The 23,721-nt window shown below is 38.9% G+C and overlaps 2 protein-coding genes and 1 long non-coding RNA gene across 7 annotated transcripts in view; all 3 read right to left on the bottom strand.

Moving 5' to 3' along the window:
- Positions 1-2,164: 2,164 nt before the first annotated feature.
- TAF15 (TBP-associated factor 15) lies at positions 2,165-4,950 on the bottom strand. The gene is made up of 8 exons (XM_079084887.1): positions 4,820-4,950; positions 4,151-4,320; positions 3,655-4,031; positions 3,340-3,531; positions 3,014-3,097; positions 2,858-2,939; positions 2,635-2,761; positions 2,165-2,486 (listed from the first exon to the last, which is right to left on the bottom strand). The coding sequence occupies exons 2-8, from the start codon at positions 4,268-4,270 to the stop codon at positions 2,293-2,295; spliced, it is 1,176 nt and encodes a 391-aa protein (XP_078941013.1). The 5' UTR covers positions 4,271-4,320; positions 4,820-4,950; the 3' UTR covers positions 2,165-2,292.
- A 2,180-nt stretch (positions 4,951-7,130) lies between these two features.
- LOC145165962 (small ribosomal subunit protein uS3z-like) lies at positions 7,131-8,877 on the bottom strand. Its single transcript, XM_079084884.1, has 6 exons — positions 8,728-8,877; positions 8,498-8,645; positions 7,987-8,158; positions 7,812-7,866; positions 7,599-7,730; positions 7,131-7,500 (listed from the first exon to the last, which is right to left on the bottom strand). Exons 1-6 carry the CDS (start codon positions 8,755-8,757, stop codon positions 7,297-7,299), a joined length of 741 nt encoding a protein of 246 aa, XP_078941010.1. The 5' UTR covers positions 8,758-8,877; the 3' UTR covers positions 7,131-7,296.
- A 71-nt stretch (positions 8,878-8,948) lies between these two features.
- The window catches only part of LOC145165963 (uncharacterized), an 86,084-nt gene continuing 71,311 nt past the window's right edge, over positions 8,949-23,721 (bottom strand). The window contains exons 5-6 of one of the 5 annotated variants that reach the window (XR_013740258.1): positions 14,022-14,124; positions 12,751-12,904 (exon numbers count right to left, since the gene is read on the bottom strand). This is a non-coding gene — a long non-coding RNA (uncharacterized LOC145165963). Of the gene's footprint in view, positions 8,986-9,508; positions 9,528-10,767; positions 10,787-12,750; positions 12,905-14,021; positions 14,125-23,721 lie in introns of those variants that run through there. The other 4 variants (XR_013740264.1, XR_013740278.1, XR_013740277.1 and 1 more) reach the window with 4 other exon arrangements.

The following is a 23,721-nucleotide window of genomic DNA, read 5'->3' as shown; positions in this document are numbered from 1 at the left end:
TCCCTCCAATTTCCCAAATATTTTTCAAACTAATTAATCTTTACAGTCATCAAATACATGTTAGTCCACGGTTGATAGTGGATACAAATTCCTATAAACCTCCTTTCACTTAGTAGTATGATAGGTGAACAAAAACACAATTATTACCGATATACTATAATTCTCAACAGAGAGTTATCATAAATTTATAGCTTTTTTATAATACGTACAAAATAAGAACCTATTGTGGTTTTCCTACAATGGTTTTTGCATTAATACAATGACACTCCTTGGGATAATAATCAACTTTTCACATACTCACGGATTTTTGTAGAACTGGCAAAAATCGATCCAACCAACCGAAGCTAACCCAAAATTAGTAGGTTAGATTGAGATTTTAAACCCATTTAGGAGATAAATAGATCAACCCGTCCAACCCATTTAATTAAATAGGTTGGGTTGGATAAATGTTATCAACCCGTTTTCAACCCACAAATCCATTTAACTTTAATATATATTTAATTTAATAATTATTTAAATATTACTACGTATTAATCTAAGTATTAACGTTATCATAAATTATAATTAATTTAGTAATTTATAAATTACAATTTTATATTATTAACGTTATCATAAATTTATAACTTTTTATAATACGTACAAAATAAGAACCTATTGTGGTTTTTCCTCAGGGAGGAGGGAGTCGTTCCCTCCCAACCCACTGAACCCAATGAATCCACTGACACATAAGCTTTTCTCTTTGATTTTTCTTCATCTTTGTCAACCCACAACATACGGAAATTCTATCTTTCTCAACCCACTCAATTAAAAAAAATACAAAATAATCAAGATAAAATCTTAATTAGCAATAGAGTTATCGCCGGTACCACTTCCTCTTTAGCCGGTTGTTTAATTGGTTTCACGAACCCACTTCATTCTCTCTCTACTTTCTCTATCTCATTTTCTCATGTACCGTGTGTTTTAAGATTTGTACCTTAGTTGTTTAGTATTTTTTTTAATTGAGCGGGTTGAGAAAGATAGGATTTTCGTATGTTGTGAGTTTGGAAAGATGAAGAAAAATGAAAGAGAAAAGCTGATGTGGCAGTGGGTTCAGTGGGAACGACTCCCTCCTCCCTCAATGGTTGTTTGCATTGTGAATACAATGCCAACGCTTGGGATAATAATCAACTTTTCACATACTCACAATTCAGACAACGAGATACCTTTTTGTAGAACTGACAAAAATCGATCCAACCCACCAACCCAACCGAACTTAACCCAAAATTAGTAGGTTGTGTTGAGATTTTCAACTCATTTAGGATAAATAGATCAACCCACCTAACCTATTTAATAAAATAGGTTGAGTTGGATAAATGCTGCCAACCCATTTTCAACCCACCAACCCATTTAACTTTAATATATATCTAATTTAATAATTATTTAAATATTACCACATATTAATCTAAGTATCAATTTATAAATTACAATTTTGTATTATTATTTATGTTTTAAAAAATGCAATCCTAATTCCTTTTTTTTTATACCGTCAACACTAATCACTTTCCAAAATCATTTCGAAATTACACATCTTTAATATTATTTGAATAATTTCTTTGTTTTTATGAATTGGTATTGTGCTTTCATTATACTTTGAAAGTTTATTTAAGTTTTGAACTAATTTAAGCGGTGTAATCTTTAGTTAATTTATTTACTTTTTTATTTTAAATGAGTTAACCCAAGTTTAACCAATTTATTTAATAGGTTGGGGTGGAACTTACATAAATAGGTCAACCTAATAACAACCCATTTATCTAAAAGGTTGGATTGGATTGGAAATATCTACACATTTAAATAAAAATGTAGGGCTGGGTTGAAATCTTCAACCCAATTAATAAATGGGTTGAGCCTGAACCCAACCTAGGTCGACCATTGTCAGCTCTACCTTTTTGTCATTTAAAATAACAAACTAAAAATATGTTTTACCTAAAAACAGAACTTACTTAACATTGTATACACCAAATACTCAACTTATCCCTTTAACAAACCCATTTTACCACCTTTGGTGATTAACAAAACTAAAGGGATACAAGAAGAGCACTTACTTCTTCACATTGTAAGGATGAGATTTTGTGTATTTTACCCATAAACAAATAAGGATTCAGAATAGCAATTTAACACAAAAGGATTCAAGTCATAACCGTTTGCTAAAAACAATCCAATCGACATTGTCCAATGAAGGAGTAGCAGGATACAAGAGTGTAGTTAACATTATCCCAACAACCTTAAAAAACACAAACAAACTTACATTAATAATCAATGATGATACCTGTGACGTTGGTCCCTTTGACTGTATTCTCTGTCTCTATCATAATCTCTTTCCCTTTCCCTTTCCCTTCCCCTATCCCTCTCTCGGCTTCTGCTCCTTCTCCTAATACTTTCCTCCCTTTCCCTTTCCCTCTCCCTTCCTCTATCTCTGCTTCTTTCTCTCTTTTCTCTATCACTCATTCCTGAAAGCAATACACAAACAATTAATACCAACCTACTTTACTCTTTTTACTTTTATTTCTTTACCCATAATAATAAAGTATATATATATATATATATATATATATACATAGGTAGCAAGAAGAAAGTATGAAATGGCTAAAGTAGTACCTAGCTCCTCAACCTCCCACCCTGCACGTCCAGTTCCAGGCAGCACCTGACCAACTTCAGCTTGATGTGCTTTCACACGAAATTTCTTCTTCAGGTTTCCAAATTCATCATACATCTCACCATCATCCTGTAATTGTGTGTATATATATATATATATAATAAAAACAGTAAATATTAAATAATTAATGTTTGTAAATTTAGGGAGGAATTGATCTCATCTTACTTCTTCGGCTTCCCTCCTGCGCCTTTTTGTTTCTTCTAGCTCTTCTTCATCAAGTTCTTTGTACCCACCAGCACGTCCTCCTCTGCATACATCATATAATTTTCATCAACATTTTTTGTGACTAAAAATATATAAATTAAACAGCCATGAAAATACCTCACACCCCCTTCACTAACACCGGGTTTGTTTGTGTTGCAGATGTTGCATTTCAAACGCTTTGCCCAGTTGATGTTACCACACCTGCACAAAAACAATTTAACCATAAGAAGCTGTCTCAGAAATGTTAATCAAAGGTAAAAAAAAAATAGAAGAGTAAATTACATTTTTGGTCCTTCAGTATAACTGATTTTTCAAATATTGTTCTTGTTTGAGGTTTTTGGTCACTGTTCTGTGTAAAATGACTATTTGGAACCAAATTTGCAAAAATCAGCTATAATCAATCAGGGACCAAAATGATAACAGTTTACGTCTTATGCACTTACATTGGACAAGGCCAGTCATTAGGACCAAAAAGACCGGTGGGACCACCAACACCACGACCACCACCTGCTTCAGGACCACCACGGCCCCTGCCCCGGCCTGCCGCCCCTCCACCGCCGCCTGAAGCTCCGGCGGGTCTTGCACTACCACAACGGTTGCATACACCACGAAATGCAAAGTTCACATTCGAACAACTGTTTACCAAAATATATCACATAAAAAAGAGTTTAAAAAAAAGCATAACTTGTTAAAAATATATCAGAATTATTTAAAAAATATAGCCAGAAAGAGCTGCTCACCAATGTCATATCACAGACCTTGTATTCGGACACATCCAGTCCCCATCTTGTTGCCATGCCTTTGGCGGAGCATTTGAACCATCACCACCACCACCACCACGACCTCTACCCCTTCCACCACCTTCAGTCATGTCTCCACCACTTTCATCCAGACCAATAACATCACCAACCACCAAACTTGGTTCAATAACTGGTGTGACTAGGTTATTGGAATTTTTTGATTCTGCCATTAAAACTTCAATGATGCTTCCATGGAATTCTTTATTGTTGAACCATTCTACAGCAGCTTGTGCAGCGTATGGATCTTCATATGTCACTGTAGCATCTCCTTTAGGCTCGTTTGTTATTTTGTCGCGATATAACCATATTTTTGGTCGACCTGTTCTTTTATCTTTCTATAAAAAGAAAAGGATAAAGGAAAAATGGAGTGATGAAATTTGAAATATGTAATAAGATATCATGTGACAATGGGAGAAAATATGCAGGTAAAGAAATACCTTTATAGAACTCATACCTTTAGCAAGCCAATAGTGCCAAAGAACTCGGCTAACATTTCGTCGTCAGTCCCAGGAGGCAAATTACAAACATATACAGATCCATTTGAAGAGGCTCCCTTTGCTGAGTAGTTTGCCATTGTGCTCCTATCTCACGAAAAATCTTCAACTATATAGCCAACATCAAGCACTACAAAAAGACACAACAGTGTAAGGTGCTATTTTAAAAAAAGTATCAATGTGAATATGTGATCAATCTTAGACCTCTACTTGTGAAAAGGTATTACATGTTGCAAGTCTACAGCAATCAGGGACAAGACTTTTTACATCACTTCCATCCTTCATAATATATGTCATACACCTTTTAGTTGAACCAAAGGAGTACTTAAGCAAGGAAAAACTCAAATGTTGGTCCCATACGCAGTTGGATTAATTTAAGCAATCAAGAAAAACATCTGTGGGAACCCTCCTAAGTCCTACCTTGCATACAGCATGAGCTATCTTTCGGATGACCGGATATAAAATTGACAACGATAAACCAAAAAAAATCAAACATTTCATATACTAAATATGTTAAAACCCTAATTTTGTTTTCGGTCTTTGCGGGATACCAAGATGGAAAAAAGAAGATTGACTAGAATTCGAGCAAGAAAGATGAGAGAGATATAGACCAGAATATGTCTGCTTACCGGAGACAAACGGCGAGAGTCGATAAGATGAGATCGGAGAAACGATGTCGATGAGTAGGGGTGTAGGGCGCCGTATTATACAGAGAGTGATTCTTTTCTTTGTTTGATTGTTTGATTATGAGAGACGAGCCCAGAACAGAGCCATTTTCGGCTTTTTTGCTCGTGAGATATCAAAAATTACTACTTGTCTATTGGGCCTGGGCCTGGGCCTGGGTCTAAGATGAGACAGATATTTTTACAAAAATTAAATATCGGTTTAGTGACCTTAGTCCAATCCAAAAAAAATGTTTTTTTTTTCTTTTTTTTCAAAGTTAACTAACTCAAAACAGAAAAATTGAGATTTTAATTTCGCAATATTTGATCAAAAATAAAAAATAAAAAATCAATACTTATTAGATTTTCCTTTAAATAAAAATAAGATGTTTTGTTTTTAAAAAATGGAAAAGATTTACAGACTTCAGATCACATATGCATCACATATGCAGAGTAAAAGATAGACCAAACATACACAGTAAGAAAACATTAAATTCAAGCCAAAATTTTCTTTAACAATTCTTACTATAAATCTTTATGGATGTTTAATCTTTTTCTGTCAACAGTTACTTCTTCTGTGCATGTTTCTAATAAGCATTTCAGATGCTCGTTTGAAAGTTGTTTCTCTCTCATTTCTAATAAGCATTTTAGAGATTTTAACAACAAAAATGAACAACAAATCAGATTTCAACAAATGAATACCTCGCATTTCATTATGCATATACATATTTCAGCCAATGAGGCGACTGAAGAAGGAAAAAAAATGATTATTTCATTTTTTTTTAGGTTGGAAGAGGATGTGAATATATTTTTAGGTCTGCAATCTTCGAAAAACATACAGTCTGCAAGCAAAAGGTCCACCCGCTGGCAGACATAAATGGTCAAGAATATCTTTTGAAAGTTTGATACTTTGAATCCCTTGGGTGAACATTTACAAAACCAAACCGAAGAAGTTTGAAGAAAAAAAAATAAGTATTTTTATTTGGTCTTGTTTATTTTAAGGTATACTTATTTAGTTATTTTGTGATTTTCTCACCACTTTCTCGAATTAAAAACCTCTCAAGTCTAAACAGATAACTTTATCCTCACAGAACCACTAAAAGGTTGGAATTATTCCATACAAATCTAAGTAACATTCAATTGTTATCGTACAATGAGTGAGATGGCAAACGGACAACAAGCTATGCCGCTAAGCCTTTTTGAATGGTAAAACTAATTCTTTTAAAGACTACATCCGAAGATCTAGGGGATATAACATTATTATGCATGATTCGTTGTACTCTTTTAAGAAGCTCTATCGCATCCGGTGCGAGGAAACCAAACGTATCAAATGCAAATGGTATGAACACGTGTTGATTTTCCATGCACGATTTCTCATGTTTGGTGACTTTGCATGTAGCTGCTTTAAGCAGCATGTCCCGCCGTGAAACCCTCAGCCCTCAGGCCCACGAGAGGGGATACCCCTGTAAGATCCACACATGCGTGTTTCTCTCCGACCCATCCAAAAATCAAAATGTCAGCCGGTCTGAGGATTGACCTTCTTTCTGTCGGGTCAGTCAAGAAATTAACAGGTGCTTCTTTCTTAGCGGAAACCCCGGCACGCTTAAATATGTCAAACAAACCATCCATAACCATATCGTGCCTGTATTTGAACCCTGGGAGTTCTTTACAGTGAACTGCATGCTCTCCAAAGGGGTCAAACATGCCTTGCGACACACATGACATATCTCGTCAGCTGGGAATATAGGAAATCATGAGTCGATATTTGAGAATAGTACGATACTCCACGAGAGACATGTGTTGGCCAAGCCCATCTATAGAGATAGCCAGAAGAAAATCTTGAGCATGTGGTTCACGTAAGCACTGGAAAACCGCTTTCTGCCGAGCCGTCATATCGAGATGCACTTCCATATCTTGGACAAAATGTTTTAAGTTTTCTTCTTTTTTTCTCAGATTTGTGTTTCCTTCCAGTTGCAAGTCAAGAACTTCTCCAAATCTTGAGTTTCAATCACAATGATTTAACCTTAACCATTTAAAAAACGTCAACCCTTCTATGAAACACCAACATTTGCTACTTTAAATGCGTTTCAGTTGACAGTACTTTGGAAATAAGAAAACCAATTATTATATTTTGAATTGCCAGTTTAAGGTCTTATTAAACTGAACAAAACCAAAAGTATAACAAATACATGTTCTCATTATAAAATAAGAATATACCTCGTTAACACATAACTTTTCACCATAACTATTATGCCATAATATTCCTATTCATCAAAAATAACTTCAACAATAAAACCATAAATTTAACAAATTCAACAGCAGTCCAAAAACAAAAACACTTGTCCAAACAAACTCAACATACTGACTGAAAATTTATCTTCCGCAACTAAGGAAGTCTCAACAAGGATACAAAGATATCATCTAATCTTGTTTTTGATCAAGACTTAAACAGGTACTGACATGGGCATAGGCAATGGCTCATCAGCAACAATTGGTGGCCTATATTCCTCAACCTCTTTTGGTGGATGAACAATTACATCATCTTTAGGCATATGAATTATAACATTATCAGGTAAAGGAGTTTTAGGCCCAAGCTTCCCAGTAGGATCCCAATCAAGCATGATCTTCACCTTGATACCAAGAACACCCTATTTGTACACAAAATAACATCATGAATCTTGCATTTAACAGAAAAGAACTTATCTTGTTGGTGAAAACAAATAAAAAAGGTAACAGATGGGTTTACCTGTCTAAGAAGCACATGTCTCACAGCAGAGTCAATGTATTCCTTCACGGGTTGACCAGATGACACCATGTATCCATCCTTAAACTTCATTGACTTGGCACGCTGGGCTCTAAGCTTTCCACTAACAATAACCTGAGAGTGATGAACAATGTTAGAGAAAGCAAAAAACTTGTATGGAAAAGAGAAATAGAATCTTTGTATTCATTCATATACCTCACATCCTTTTGCTCCATTTTCCATAACAAACCTCAAAACACCATAGCAAGCCCTAACATATGGACAAATGGAGTATCAGATGGCATACTCTTGTTGATTAGAGATATAAAATAGAAATAAAGCATAATATTGATGGATTGGCAGTTTGAATAGAGAGAAAATGTTTACAAACCTGCGGACTGCAAGTCCTCCAAGAAGCTTGTAACGCAAAGACTCAGCTTGAGCAATGGCGCATAGCCCTCTGTTGTTGACTCTTTCAGCATAAAGCTCAACACTGTTTTCAGGGAACTTGAATCGTTTCTGAACAAGAGATGTCAACTCCCTGATCCTCCTTCCCTTCTCACCTGAAAAGCCAGATCCAATAAGCAAATAACCATGGAGGAAGAATGTCTAATGACATTTTGTTCTAAAGTAACAATCATTAAGAACTATTGCTCAGAACCCAAAAAGGCAGAAACGTTTTATATTTCTAACTTAACAGTCAATAACCTTAGGATCACAATTCAGAAACAGGATTACATGCTAACAGATAACATTTAAGATCTGTAAACGTGAAATTAATGTACATCTTCTAATAGAAATGGACGATTCAAATCTACTTCACGTTTGCTAATTAACTTATTTTATGATATTTGCTTTTAGAATGAATAATTACATTATTAATAACGCGATGAAAAATTTACCGAGAACGTTTTGGGTACGGGTGGCTCTTATGATGATCTCGGTACGCATGGGCGTAACCCTAACTTCGACGCCGGAGTAACCGTCCTCCGCGAGTTCCCTGGTAAGGACCTCGTTCAGCTCAGCGAAGAACACACCATCTGCTACAAACTGATACGCAAAAACAAATTAGACTAAGATGTATGACAAATACACACCGCATCGACTTGCAACAGTGATTGGTGGGACTAACCTTTCGTTTTTTGCTCAATTGAGTCGCCATATTTGCAGGTAGAGTACGGGTGACGAAGACTGACCACAACCGCTGCTTATCTCGTAGCGAAATCCTATAGAGAAAGCAAAATATAGGGAAGAAACGATAATAGAGTTAGGGTTTCTAATAGCATTGGACGCGACAGGCTTGAAATCGAACTGAAGTGGGCTTTACCAGGCCTGCTCTCTTTTGAGCCCATACCCGTTGGCTTTTCTGGACCATCTTTGAGACGTTTTTCTGTTTAAAAATATGTAAAATTTTTGCACATTGATAAATAACTAGGTCCCTTTTCATCAACTATACCAAAAGCACCTATCCAATGACAAACCTGACCAGAGACCTTGAACACATAAGGACCAACCGACCTATTAATATCCTCGTCTACCTTACCTCCAAAAGATGTCATACTGAACATGTTATTATAACCCCTTATATTTTTAAAAAAAAGGGGGAAATCATACAAAGCCAATAACAACCGATGAGGTATAGGCGGATACGGCAGGACAACAGACCCAGACCTACAACAACGGGTATAAGCAGGAGAATCTGGACGTGACAAATACCGAACCCTTTCATCAAGCCAGAAAAGAGCCAAACACGACTTACAAATAAAAATACAATCACCAACATCATCATAAGCAGGCAAAAGCAAACATTTATTAGAAACAGGCAAACAGGGTATCTGAGGAGGAATTATCGCAGCTAAACGCCTAGAGAAGGAACGCTTGCAAGACAAAATTGCCGACATCAAATAACCGTATAAGAGGAATCATACATACCTAAAGAAGAAAAACACAGTCGTGAGAACAGAGGAACAGATAATCGGCAGAAAGAGACGAACAGATTTTGACGATGATGACACTGAAGGCGGCAATCGCAAATGCAAAATAGAAGATAATGATCACAAAATTTTCAAGGCGGTCTATAAAAAAAATAAAATTAAATGCAAAATAGAAGATAACGATCACAATAATAATTTTAAGTCGATCTGTAAAAAGAAAATGTTTGAAAATAAAAAGAGACGGCAAAGCAAAATAGTCGGTTGGCCAAATTATTAAACACCAACCGGTGTGGCAAAAGTAGCAAATGAGGTTTTTAATGTGGCTAAAGTAGTAAACGAAGGAAAAAATTGTGGCAGAAATGAGAATTCTCAAAGGTTCATGTTCACCAAGTTTTTAACAATTAATAGTATATATAATGTTTTCAACTTGTGCTGTGTTTTCATTATATATATTTAATTAAATTATATAGCCTTTAAGAACAACATAGTTTTTCTTTTTCAGAATTTTGTCACAAAACTTTTATATTTTCAACTTGAGTTGTGTTGTCGATATAAATACTATTAAATCACATGGCCTTTAGAACAGTAGGATTTTTCTTTTGCCATAAAACTTTTATACTTTGGTATATTTAATCCCAAAGGTTTTATATTTTGATAGATTTAGTCTCTACAAAATCTTATGGTAGATTTAGTCTCTGCAACAAAGGTTATATATTTTGATAGATTTAGTCCCTAAAGCAAAAGTTTTATATTTTGATATATTTAGTCCTTGTAATTTTTTAACTTATAGAAAAAGTCTCTATAAAGTTTTTTTCCTCAAAAACATATTTGGTGGAGGTATCACTTCTAGTCCATGATTTTCACTATACTGCTGATAATACAAAAACGACGATCCCATTATGTAGCATGGTTTTTTTTTCTAGTTTTAATTAATTAGTAACAGTTTAGATTTTATCATGTCAACGTCTTATAAAATGTTACATAAAATAGGCAAAAAAAAATGACATGCATAAAGTGTTTATAAATCTCTTTAACCTTAGGAGGTACAACCTTTAGTCCTAACTATACATCTTTTTCCTACATAAAAAAAATATATTCTTCTAAATCCACAAAAAAAAAAACAAAAAAAAAAAAAAAAACTTTTCCATTCAATTTACCATTCATCCCAGTTTTCTCGTCTCTCCCTATCTTCGTATAAGTTATAACATTTAGCAAGGAAAATCGTTAAGGATAAGTTATACTATGTGTTCGATATACCTGCATATTTAAATGTTGTAATTTATTAAAGAATTAATATCATAAGTGGGTAAGGTGCGGCAAGCACCTCCTCATATGTGACTCAAGTTCGAATCCTGAAAGTTTTAAATAAAAATAGTCGGGAGTTTGGGGTGTGACACAGTTGTGAATATGACACATATATACAAGGCCGGCCCAATACATGGGCGAGTTGGTTTGAAGCCCAGGGCAGCAAAATTTTAGGGGCATAAATTTAGTCCATTCATCTATAGTATATATAATATTGGTCCAGAAAAATTAGCCTAGTAACCTAACCTTTGAGTCCAATTTCTGTGGTGAGAAGGGCAGCGTGTGTACCGGTGATCATCAACGTCGCATAGAAAAACGAAACGTCAATCAATATTCGACACCTAGAATCACACCCATTTGGTGTTCGATCGGAGAACTCAACGCCTCGAAGCACACCCATTGATTTCGAATGCCGATACTACTTTTCTTAATCGTCGATCGCATCTCTAATATAAGAAGTAAGAAGCAATTTCTCTCTAAATCTGATATTCAGCTTTCAAATTTCTCATTCATCGGTCTCCAAAGTGTTTATGAGTCGATTTCTGACTTAGTAGCTAAATCTATACCTTCATCGTTTTTGTGATTGGGGTTTTTGTTCCCGTCTATCATCTTCCTTATATTCTTTAATTTTTGGAGATGGAATTGCTTTTTTTGCAAAAACGTTGGTAGTCACTCTAACTCAAGAATTTCTCATTTTAAAACATCCTCTTTGTGTTTTCATTACCTAGTTGTTACTATATAAAAACAATTATTAATCCTTGGGTGAATAATTGATATTAGGTATTGGTTTTAATGGTTATTTTGAAACAAAAATATAAGCGTATGATAAACTCAAACTTTTGAATAGGGCTTGATGCGATCTTTGGTTGGTTTATAGTTTGAGATTTTTCAACAAAATGTTTTTAAAAACCCAAATATATTACCAAAGGTACTCTACATATTTCCTTTCAAATGATACTTTTTAACATCTGAAATGACTTTCTTCATTGATTCAGATTAATATTTAATGTATTACACTTTGTAAATTGATGATTTAAATCTAGAAATTGATCAAGTATTAAATCCACAACAATGGGTTAGTTGGTTAGCTACAAAATATTAACTTCAAAATGGAAGAGTTACTTTGAATTTCTAATATCAAATGCCAGCTTCCCTTATTTTTATGGTATATCTTTGACAATTATTGTGGATGGATGAGTCTGATAAGTGCAATTATGTTATATAAACCCTCATATTGTCAATCTTATATTCATTACAAAAACATGAGCCATCTATTTGATATTGCATTCTATTTGTTGTCCTTCAAGGGAAAGGAAGTTAGAATAATGACTTTGATTAACCTCCATTTCAGGACAAAATGTTTCTGTTTTGATAGTTCAATGCCTTCCTTCAAATTTGATATTTCAGTCTTGACCAAATTTGTACATTTGAAGATCGTAGGAGGGTAAGCACTCCATGCTTACTTCTATGATGAGGCATGGCTAGGTTTTATGATCCTTAAATAGCAATAAAGTTGTATAGAACAATTAACATTTTTGGTTTTTAGTCTGAATATTGTTTTTAGTTTGTATAAATATGATTTTACAAATAAAAAGATGTATTTATTTTTGTTTTATGAATTTTCATTATATAGTTGTGATGTATATATAGGGGCATTGTTAAGCCTTTTGGCCTAGGGTAGCAAAAACCTATGGACCGGCCCTGCATATATAGCACATTTTCTTAGACAAGCCTCCCCATATCGTCGCAAATTGAGGAAGCCACAATAGGCAGGTAGGTATGTAAAGGAACTGAACGTTCATCAAACTGTTCGTGAACCGTTCGGTGGGAAGTTCGTTGTAACATCCCAAAAATACAACCCAAAAATTTTTGTTTGAAAACATTACTAAACCATAATATCAAATACCAAAAGATAAAAACCATGAATCGTGTATCTCAAATGTCATAATAAATTATCAATTCAAAACTAGTGTCAATATCATATCAAAATATCAGAGTCTAACTCCCAGGCTAAACTGTGGTGTGTGTCATGCCATCATCCCGAGCCCTTCCCTTTGCTAGCTGAAGTACCTGAAACCGAAACTGAAACTGTAAGCACGAAGCTTAGCGAGCTCCCCTAAACTACCACATACCATACAATAACATATAAGCACATACTGGGCCTTGCCCACTACATCGGACCGAAGTCCGGAACTAACTAGGGCCTTGCCCACTGCATTGGACCGAAGTCCGGAACTGCATCGGACCGAAGTCCGGAACTGACTAGGGCCTTGCCCACTGCATCGGACCGAAATCCGGAACTGCATCGGACCGAAGTCCGGAACTGACTAGGGTCTTGCCCACTGCATCGAGTCATCCTTCATCTGACTATTTACCCCCTGGCCAAAGTCAACAATCCGTTGACCTGACTCGCCGAGTTGGGCCGCCAACTCGTCGAGTCCCTATCTTTCCTTCTTCCCTTTCCCGGCTCTACTCGTCGAGTTTAGCAAAGACTCGACGAGTTCTCCTTCTATGATAACATCGAGTCATCCTTCATTTGACTCGCCGAGTTGTATGAACAACTCGTTGAGTTCTCCTTCATCATATGAACACTTCTGGACTACGACTCGCCGAGTTGTATGAACAACTCGTCGAGTCTGTTCTTGCGGGTAAGGAGATTGCCTTGGACTCGCCGAGTCAGGGCGTAGACTCGCCGAGTCCCTCTACATTCAGATCCATGCCTTAACTCACTGAGTCTTTACTCCACTCACTAAACATACTCGCTACTACTGAACAGGGAATCTAAGATTCGCGACCTGACTCGCCGAGTCAGAAGAACGACTCGCCGAGTCCTTTGCATTCAGTTTCTATTCAGTCGATTCTAATCAGTTTTAGTGCATCCAATTCATAGATCTAGGTTTCTGGGACTATCTGAACACGTAAAGTTGCTAACTTTACGTGTATCTATGATGCAATGAAGCAATAACACTCAAACTTGGCTATTATGGGGGTTACTTGTCTAGAACAAAGCCATGGCTGCCAAAAGGTGGCCTTCTTGAGTTCCTGGAACTCAAGAGAGACTAGATCCGAGATATGGCTTGATTACAAAGCTTCATCACTAGGGATTTGGGGTTTTTGAGCTCAAAACCATCAATTTGGGGACAAACTAGATCTAGCAATACAATAACCAATATGAAAGCTTTATTACCAGAAAGGATGGCCAAAGAGGAGTATAATCTGGATCTACTTCTTCTTCCTTGAGTTCTTCTACCTTCTCCTTCTTCTTCTTGCTCAACAATGCACCAAGATTCCTTCACAAGGGCAAAGATCACTCACATACACTTCAAGGAGGATAGGGTTTCGGGAATAAGTCTCTGAGAGGCGAAGGAGGCTGGTTTGAGGCTATAATGGTGTTTAAATAGGGTACACTCCCTGAAAATTAGGGCTTCATCCAGACTGGCGGCCTCGCCGAGTCCGGAATATGGACTCGTCGAGTCGCCACGCCAACTTCACGTGCTGACCCGCTGCTACTCGACGAGTTAGGGCCACTGACTCGTCGAGTAGCTTCTAAAATAAGAAGAAAAATAATGTTTTAATGCATTCCGGGAATGGGGCTTTACATTCGTTTATTTAATAAATGAACGGCCATGAACATAAATTCTCGTTCGTTTAGTTAAACGAACGAACATGAACAATTGTCTCATTCATTTAGTTATGTTCGTGGACACTTATTTATGTTGTTCATTTATGTTGTTCATTTATGTTCATATATGTTCGTTTATTTAAGCTCATTTTATGTTCATACATATTCAATTGTGTTTGATTATATTACTACATTATATGTTTGTTATGTTTATGTTCATATATGTTCCATTATGTTTTTTTATGTTCTTTCGTTTGTGTTTGTGTAGCATATTCATGAATATAAACGAACAAACATGAACAATGTAAGTTGTTAAACGAACGAACATGAACAAGAAAACTCGTTCGTTTATCCGTTCATGTTCGTTTGTTTGTACAACTAACTTAAACGAACGAACATAAATAAGCTTCGTTTGTGTTCGTTTGGTTCATTTACAACCCTATGTGCAGGTATTGAATTATATACAGTGTTCAAAAACTACATGACAACTAAAAAATGTTATAAAAAGGTAATAAACTTTTAATGTAGTCAAAATATACTCATGATCTAGAAAATAGAGTAGGATATATTTTTGTTGTATTTTTGTTGCACTGTTAGTCTAAGTTATTTTTCCAAGTATATAACCCTATAGTTATGTGTTGTTACGGAGACAACTCATATGTTTTGATTATCCATAAAAAATATCCTAATATCTTAACTACCATTTTAGTTTTTTCTCCTTTTTTTATTAATTTGTAATTTAAATAATGAATTATAAAAATGGGTACCATCATCTTCTTCTTTTCACTATTTTTTACCTGTTTGATGATTTACAATGAAAAATATCATAGAGAAAATAAAGTTGATGTTTACACCCATTACGGAAGTTAGTTTAGAAACAATTGTCATACCTATCATTTTGATTTGCATGCCCTATATGCTTCCAACTGCGTGAAGATCGCCCACCTCAACCACTTACTCCCACTTTTGCATCTTCGTATGGTGAAAAGCTAGGGATGCGTTTTGTTGTAGAAAATTTTATAATTTCTAGGAAAATTTTCCAAGAAAAATGAAAATTTTGGAAACGTGTTTGGTTCGTTCAGTTTTCCAAAGTTTTCTAAGAAAATAAAAGTTTTCAGTTTTCCAAATTGTATGTAAGTTATAAAAGCGAGTTTTCCAAAATTTTCCAAATTTCTAAGATGGAAATGAAAACTCCACCGCTTCCAACCAAACGCGTTTTTTAAAATTTTAATTGAACACTGAAAATGAAAACTCAACTCTATTTTCTGAAAACATTTTCTTAGAAAATAAAAGTAGTTTTTTACAATCAAACGCACCCTAGCAGATTCTTGTGATGTGTTATGTGTGCAGCCGAAGACCAATATATTTACCTCTATCACTCTATGTTCCAAGTCACTAGCAACCACCACACACTTCGTTACCATGGTTGTGGATAAAGTTACTAACGCCTCGCAAGTAAATCCACCAAAACAATTTTACGGTTAAAGTTATCATATGTCACCACAGTTTATAACACGTGTTATGCCCATTAGAGTAGCTGACTAAAATATATAAAGGTGATAGGGTTTATGTTCTTCCTATCCTTTACTGTAACACTCTTATTTGGGGTTTAGAAGTATTTGGCTTTTATTTGGATAAATAAACAACTAATAATTAAAAAAATATAGTGTAATTAATTTAAATACAAAAAATATAGATGAAAAGATAATGAATAATATTATGCTGTTCGAAAATAATTAAAAAGCTTATAAAAATTATTATAAAAGCATGGATTTAAATTTGGGTTAAATTAGAGGATTTAGACAAGTGTTGGATTTAACCTTGATTTAACTAAGTTTAAATGCTAGTTAAATGATGGGGAATGGATAAAGGTGAAAATATATAAGTCGTTAGTCAACAAATTAGTTGTATAAAGGTAAATCTTGAGGGTTTATTGTGTAAATAGTGAAAGTATATAAGCTAGTGTTTTCTTCCATGTTGGTGATTTCTATCACTAATATTATTTAAATGTAATGGGATTAATTTGTTGATCACTACTACATTGATAAATATTAAACAAGTTAGGGTGGTGTAGAGTGCACATTTGTTTAAATTTGTCTTGTTTGAAAGTACAGTGCTATTTAGGGGCGAAGCCCCTTAATCGAGGGGGTCCGGGGGCAGTACCCTTGGAAGCAGGGTCCAAGGGGCAGAGCCCCTAGTTGGGGTCTGAATTTGAGAAAATGAACCCGATTTTGTGATCCTAATTCTAAACCTTGTTTTAAGGTAGTTAGTAACAGTTTTCAGACATGAAGTTATTTTTTGTTGGGGGTCAGAAATGGCATCGACCAAGTCCTCGCACGATGGCCTGGAGTACCGCAATCGAATGCCTGGTCCTGGAGGGTTGAATGCGCTATATAGGTAAGGTTGTGCCCTTTCTAACACCAATTGGTTTTAGATGATCCAGTAGCGCTGATGCTTAACAAGTGGTATCAGAGCCAGTGGCGAACCTTCGATTCTCTCAGAGAGCAATTTCTGAGGGGGGGGATTGTTGGGGGTCAGAAATGGCATCGACCAAGTCCTCGCATGATGGCCTGGAGTGTCGCAAGCGAATTTCTGGTCCTGGAGGGTTGAATACGCTATATAGGTAAGGTTGCGCCCTTCCTAACACCAATTGGTTTTAGATCAACCGGTAGCGCTGATGCTCAACAAGTGGTATCAGAGCCAGTGGCGAGGGTTCGATTCTCTCAGGGAGCAATTTTTGAGGGGGGGGGGGGGATTGTTGGGGGACAGAAATGGCATCGACCAAGTCCTCCCACGATGACCTGGAGTGCCGCAATCGAATGCCTGGTCCTGGAGGGCTGAATACGCTATATGGGTAAGGTTGTGCCTTTTCTAACACCAATTGGTTTTAGATCAACCGGTAGTGTTGATGCTCAACACTTTCGATTAGAGATTTCCGAGTGTACCCTTAAAATGCTTTAATCTGAAAGTATAATTCACAACTTGTAACGCCTGTTCCCTGGTATGTAATCTAAATTAAGACTTATTCAATTTTATATGAGAACTTGACGAGTTGGATGCCCAAACTCTTCGAGTAGGGAATATTATGGGACGTGGGTTTAAGGATCTACTCAACGAGTAGGAGCTGGAAAATGAAACCCTAACGTTTAGGGTTTGCACCCTATTTAAAGGACTTAATCCCTTCCCTCAGCCTCTCCTCAGCCTCCCTGAAACCCTAAATCGTTTATGAGCCTGTGTTTTTGTGCTTGGTAAAGGAGTTGGAAGAACTAGAAGCCATCATGCTTGAAGAGAAGCTTTAGATCTGGGATCTCATCCATTTTTGGCAGCCTTATGAGGTAAAAAGTCCCTAACTTGATGATTCATATCCTAGATCTCTTCTAGTTTTGATTTATGGGTCTTTTTGACCCCTTTGTGGGGAATATGTTACCCTTCATGGATTGTTTGTCAAGCATTCCCATTTTCGAGTAATGTTGGCCCTTAGAATCATAAAAAGGGTCTCAACCCCGTTCTTGTCCAAGAAAAGGCCATATTCATAGAAGTAGGTTGCTATATCTTCAATTTGGGACCATTTGACGCATGCAAAGCCATCAAGTTGTCAACTTTACAGAAATGGGTCATGGAAACGATATGGATCTGTAATACGGAACCTTAGATCTGAGGAAAAGGCCCTGTAGATTGGATATGCAAGGGACTCGGCGAGTTCATAGAGGAAATCGACGAGGCCGGCTGAAAATTCACGATCTAGTTCATAGAACTCGGCGAGTCGGCAAGGAACTCGACGTGTTGTACTAGGAAGCCCCGTTACTGTTGAGCAGGAGAGACTCGACGAGTTGAAGGAAAACTCGACGAGTTAGATCGCGAGTTCACAACGCTGTGATTCATGAGAACTCGACGAGTTGAAGGGTAAACTCGACGAGTTGAGTCAACTGGGGGTTGACCCTGACTTTGACTTTGACCAAAACGTTGACTTTGACCAGGGGTAAAATGGTTATTTTTACTCTAAGAAGGATTATCACATTTTGACTACGTATTATTGTGATATTGATTGTCGGGGAGTCGTTGGAGCAGCTATCAGATATTCCTCACCATGAGATTTTGCAGTCAGCTTTACGAGGTAAGTCTTTTCCTATAGGAACGGGTCTAAGGCACCAAGGCCGGCCCGTTTATGTGTGATAGTATATGCCGGGGTTAGCCCGATGTAGATTGTATGTTTCCGGACTTCGGTCCGATGTCGGGGCAAGCCCAAGGAATGTTATTATGCTTGATGTATTCGTGATTCTTGCATGTGTTTGTTTATATGTTCCGAACTTCGGTTTGATGTCGGGCGGGGCCCGATGCAGTGGGCTAGGCCCAAGTATGCCGGACTTCGGTCTGATGACGGGCGGGGCCCGATGCAGTGGGCTAGGCCTAAGTTATGTGATTTATGTGTATGTATGTGGTAGCTTTGGGGGGGGGGGGGTCACTAAGCTTCGTGCTTACAGTTTTCAGTTTTGGTTTCAGGTACTTCCACTAGCGAGGGTAAGATCTTAGGATGACTGCATGGCACACACCATAATTTTTAGCATGGGATGTTTATACTATGATATTTTAGCTACTGATTTTGTTACAGTACTCTGATATGATGTTTTTGAGACACATGACTTATGTTTTTATCATGATGTTTGATGACTTGTGGTTTTTACTAATGATTTAAAACAAAATTTTTGGACCGTATTTTTGGGATGTTTCAAGTTGGTATCAGAGCCTTGGTTTGAGGGATTCGGGCATACTCCCGCGTGTGTCTGAACTCAAACTGAGGACTTGGTATGAAATTTTTTCTAAAAGAAAATCATTTTTATAAAAAGAATTTTGAGAAAAAGAAAAGAACTTTGAAAAGAGAAAAGAATTTTGAGAAAGAGAAAAAGGTGTGGTGCATGCAATCAGCCGAGCTGAAGTAAGTACTCCCAAATTACCCATACAAGTTTATGTTATGATATGTTTATGATAACTGCATGCTAGATTAGGGCTAAGGATCTAGGGAGGATGTCGTATGTGCCTGTTGTATGTATACCAACTTTATGGACTGCATGCTAGTACATATTAGACAGTGATATGATGGCTTGAATATGATATGCTTGATTGTGTGTACTCAACGCTCGAATGCTGCTTGCTTTGTGCTTTTAGGAGTCTTAGTTATCTTCTACTAACTAGTAAACAAATTGTTAAGTTACATATTGCAAGGAATAAATAATTTCAGAAGGTTAGGTTTAGCTCTATTTCGCAGCACTTGTTTGAGTCTAACTGTTGTAGGGTAGAACCTCTCATTCGAAGAATTATCTAGTCTTAGTGATATGTAATGGTATTCACGAGCTAGTGAGGGGAAGATAACAGGGATTCCTTATGCAGCTGATGGCGGAGAGTGGTTTGGTGATTACCCTAGGGCAAGCCTAGGATGAGATTAGCAGTAGCAGTAGAAGGCTCTTGGTGAGGCAGTTCTTGAGGAAAGTACGGATAGATGTGGAAGGTAGTATGGGCCCGTACTACTGAAAGCAGAGGATCCGTACTCGAGTCAAGGAAGGCTGAGATGAATTTAAGGGAACTTGTAGTATATGTGATCCCTCGAGATATGATTAGTATTATGATGTTTGCTATGATGTGTTTTCAGAATGGTGGTTTTATGCGCTAGACCAGTTGACAGTTCAGGCGCCGGTGAGGGATCAGGCTCGGGCTCAGGAGCCGGGCAGCTAGATGACTAGATGAGGGAGTTCATCTCATCTGAGATCACGCGCAGTATTATGGATCAGGCTCCTGTGATCTTCGGCACGATCAAGGAGGGTATTTTGGAGATTCTAGATGAGAGATTGAGTGATTTCCGCACCGAGGTGGCGGCCATGATGGGGTCGCGTACACTGACATTCAAGGAGTTCGGAGCTTGTAGAGCTCCCGACTACCATGGGGCTCGGGACCCCATTGCGAGCACTAGATGGTTGGCGGATGTCGCCAACGCATTCCGCACGAGAAGGTGTCCAGAAGGGGACAAGGTCCGACCTGCGTCCTGTCTCTTGAAGGTCAGAGCACGCGATTGGTGGGAGGAGATAAATCATGTTGTGGGTGACGCTGCTCTTGATGCTATGACATGGACTGATTTCTCGGCTAGGATCAAGGCCGAGTTTGCACCTGCGATAGAGGTGCAACAGCTTGCTAGGGAGTTCTAGGATCTCCAGCAGACGACTGAGACGGTGACCGAGATCACCGCTATATTCAGGGAGAGGGCCCTTATTGTTCCGCAGTACGTGACAGATGAGGATATGAAAAATGACCGATATCATGAGATGTTGCGGAGTGATATCCGCCAGTTTGTGAGTCGATCCAGCTGCAAGACGCTGGACGATATGATTGCGAGAGCTCGGGAAAGGGAGCTAGACTTGGAGATGGAGAAGAAGAGGAAACCCGAGGGGGTTCAGTCAGGGAGTGTGGGCAAAAAGCCCAAGGTGTCAGATCACAGACTTAGGAGCCAGCAGAGCCGCAACCGTTGTGGAAAATGCGGCAAGTTGCACGATGGGGAGTATAAGGAAGGGAGTTCAAGCTGCTTTAAGTGCGGCCAAACTGGACATGTGAGCAGGGATTGTACAGCTACTATTACCACCACGATGGTATCAGATCTGATTTGCTTTCAGTGCAATCAGAGGGGACACAAGCGGTCCCAGTGTCCGAGTTTAGCAGCAGCAGGGCAGGTGGCAGCACCCGCCCCTGCAACGTTGAGGATTACAGACGGCCGTCAGGGACAGGGTGAGGCGCCTGGGGCGAAGAGCAGGGCCTTTCAGTTGACAGTAGAGGAGGCACGAGCAGCTCCTGACGTGGTGACAGGTATGTACCTTTTCTTTATCTCTTTATTAATACTGATTATTGCTTATGCTCATGTGTTTTGTTATAGGAACGTTCTTAGTGAACGATATATCAGCTTTGGTACTGTTTGATTCGGGTGCCACCCGATCTTTTGTGTCGCTCGCGCTCAGCAGGCGATTCACCGGGGTTCCCGGAGAGTTGGATTGCCCACTTGATGTTGAGATATCAGATGACAGGACCGTCAGGGTTGTGAGAGTTCACCGAGGACGTACACTTCAGTTATTTGATGAGCAGTTTTTGTGGACCTAGTCCCTATTCTCATGCGAAGGAATAAGGTGATAGTCGGTATGGACTGGTTGAGCCCCAATGGGGGCAGTGATCGACTGCGAGCAACAGCTAGTGAGGATTCGGAATCCTAGCGGAGGAGGGTTAGTGATTCAGGGCGAGAGGCCATAAGGTGGACCGACTCTATGTTCAGCAACGAGGGCGAGGCGCTACCTTCAGCAGGGTTGCGCATGTTATGTCGCCTATGTCATGGATACCCGGGATAAGGGTAAGGCGACAGTCAATGACGTACCGGTGGTGCGAGAGTACCCGAACGTATTCCGGGAGGATTTACCTGGAGTACCTCCGGAGAGACAGGTTGAGTTTAGGATTGATCTAGTCCCTCGTGCGGCTCCGATAGCCAAGGCACCATATCGGTTGGCTCCTCCCGAGATGCGAGAGTTGTCTACGCAGCGGCAGGAGCTGCTAGACAAGGGATTTATCAGGCCGAGCAGTTCGCCCTGGGGAGCCCCGATCCTATTTGTAAAGAAGAAGGACGGTTCACATCACATGTGTATAGACTACCAGGAGCTGAATAAGGTAACGATGAAGAACCGTTATCCCCTCCCAATGATTGATGATCTGTTTGATCAGCTGCAGGGTGCATCTTGATTCTCCAAGATTGATTTACGGTCAGGTTATCACCAGATGCGAGTCAGGGATGATGATGTGCAGAAGACAACTTTTAGGACTCACTATGGTCATTACGAGTTCGTGGTGATGCCGTTTGGGCTCACCAATGCTCCTTCCGCGTTCATGGATCTCATGAACCGCGTGTGCAAACTGATGTTGGATCGGTCTGTGATAGTCTTTATCGATGACATCTTGGTTTACTCTAAGACTCAGGAGCAGTATGCAGAGCACCTGAGGTAGGTGGTGGAGACATTGAGGAGGGAGAGACTTTTCGCAAAGTTCTACAAGTATGAGTTCTGGTTGCGCGAGGTGTAGTTTCTGGGGCACCTTGTCAACCAGAAGGGTATTCTGGTCGATCCGGCCAAGATTGAGGTCGTGATGCAGTGGAAGATTCCGAGGTCTCCAACTGAGATTCGGAGTTTCCTAGGGTTAGCGGGTTACTATCGGAGATTCATCCAGGACTTCTCCAAGATCGTCGTGCCTTTGACCCGACTGACCAAGAAGTCGGTGACATTCCATTGGGGCCCTGAGCAGCAGGCAGCCTTCGAGACTCTCAGACAGCGGTTATGCGAGGCACCGGTTCTGACCTTGCCAGAGGGAGTCGACGACTTTGTAGTTTACTGTGATGCTTCAATCACAGGCATGGGTGTGGTTTTGATGCAGTGAGGTTACGTGATAGCTTACACTTCGAGGCAGTTGAAGCCTCACAAGGCTAACTATCCGACGCATTATTTAGAGTTGCGGGTTGTGGTTTTTGCCTTCAATATTTGGCGGCATTACCTCTATGGGGTCCATTATACCATTTAGACGGACCACAAGAGTTTGAGGTACCTCATGGATCAGCCAAATCTGAACATGAGGAAACGTCGGTGGTTAGATGTGGTGAAGGATTATGACTGTGAGATCCTTTACCACCCGGGCAAGGCCAATGTAGTGGCCGATGCCCTGAGCCGCAAGGCAGTAGCGGCCCCGATTCGGGACATCTGTCTGAGGATGACAGTGATCACACCATTGCTAGAGCAGTTCCGAGAGGCGCAGGTGAAGGTATGAAGGAAGAGCGCCGGAAGAGCGAGTGGATTGTAGGCCATGTGGCTTCATTCGATTATGATAGCTGTGGACTGCTGACCCTGCATGGGAGGGTCTGGGTTCCGTACTGAGGCGGAGTACGAAAAGTTCTGATGAATAAGGCCCATAAGTCGAGGTTCTCTATCCATCCAGGGGCGACGAAGATGTATCGGGATCTTCGCCCTGATTATTGGTGGCCCTGCATGAAGCGGGACGTAGCATGGTATGTAGAGCGGTGCTTGACCTGCAGAAAGTTCAAGGCCGAGCACCAGCGCCCCCATGGCAAGATGCAGCCATTGGACATTCCCGTGTGGAAATGGGAAGATATCACCATGGATTTCATCACCAAGCTTCCCAGGATCGCACGTGGAGTAGATTCGATATGGGTCATCATGGATCGGTTGACCAAGAGTGCTCA

The sequence above is a fragment of the Lactuca virosa genome, chromosome 3 (assembly GCF_052849685.1).
Source record: "Lactuca virosa cultivar CGN04683 chromosome 3, Lactuca_virosa_CGN04683_v6, whole genome shotgun sequence".
In the NCBI taxonomy this organism is placed as follows: Eukaryota; Viridiplantae; Streptophyta; class Magnoliopsida; order Asterales; family Asteraceae; genus Lactuca; species Lactuca virosa.
Note: the sequence above shows the minus strand (reverse complement) of the source record. Positions and strands in the feature narration are given on the sequence as shown.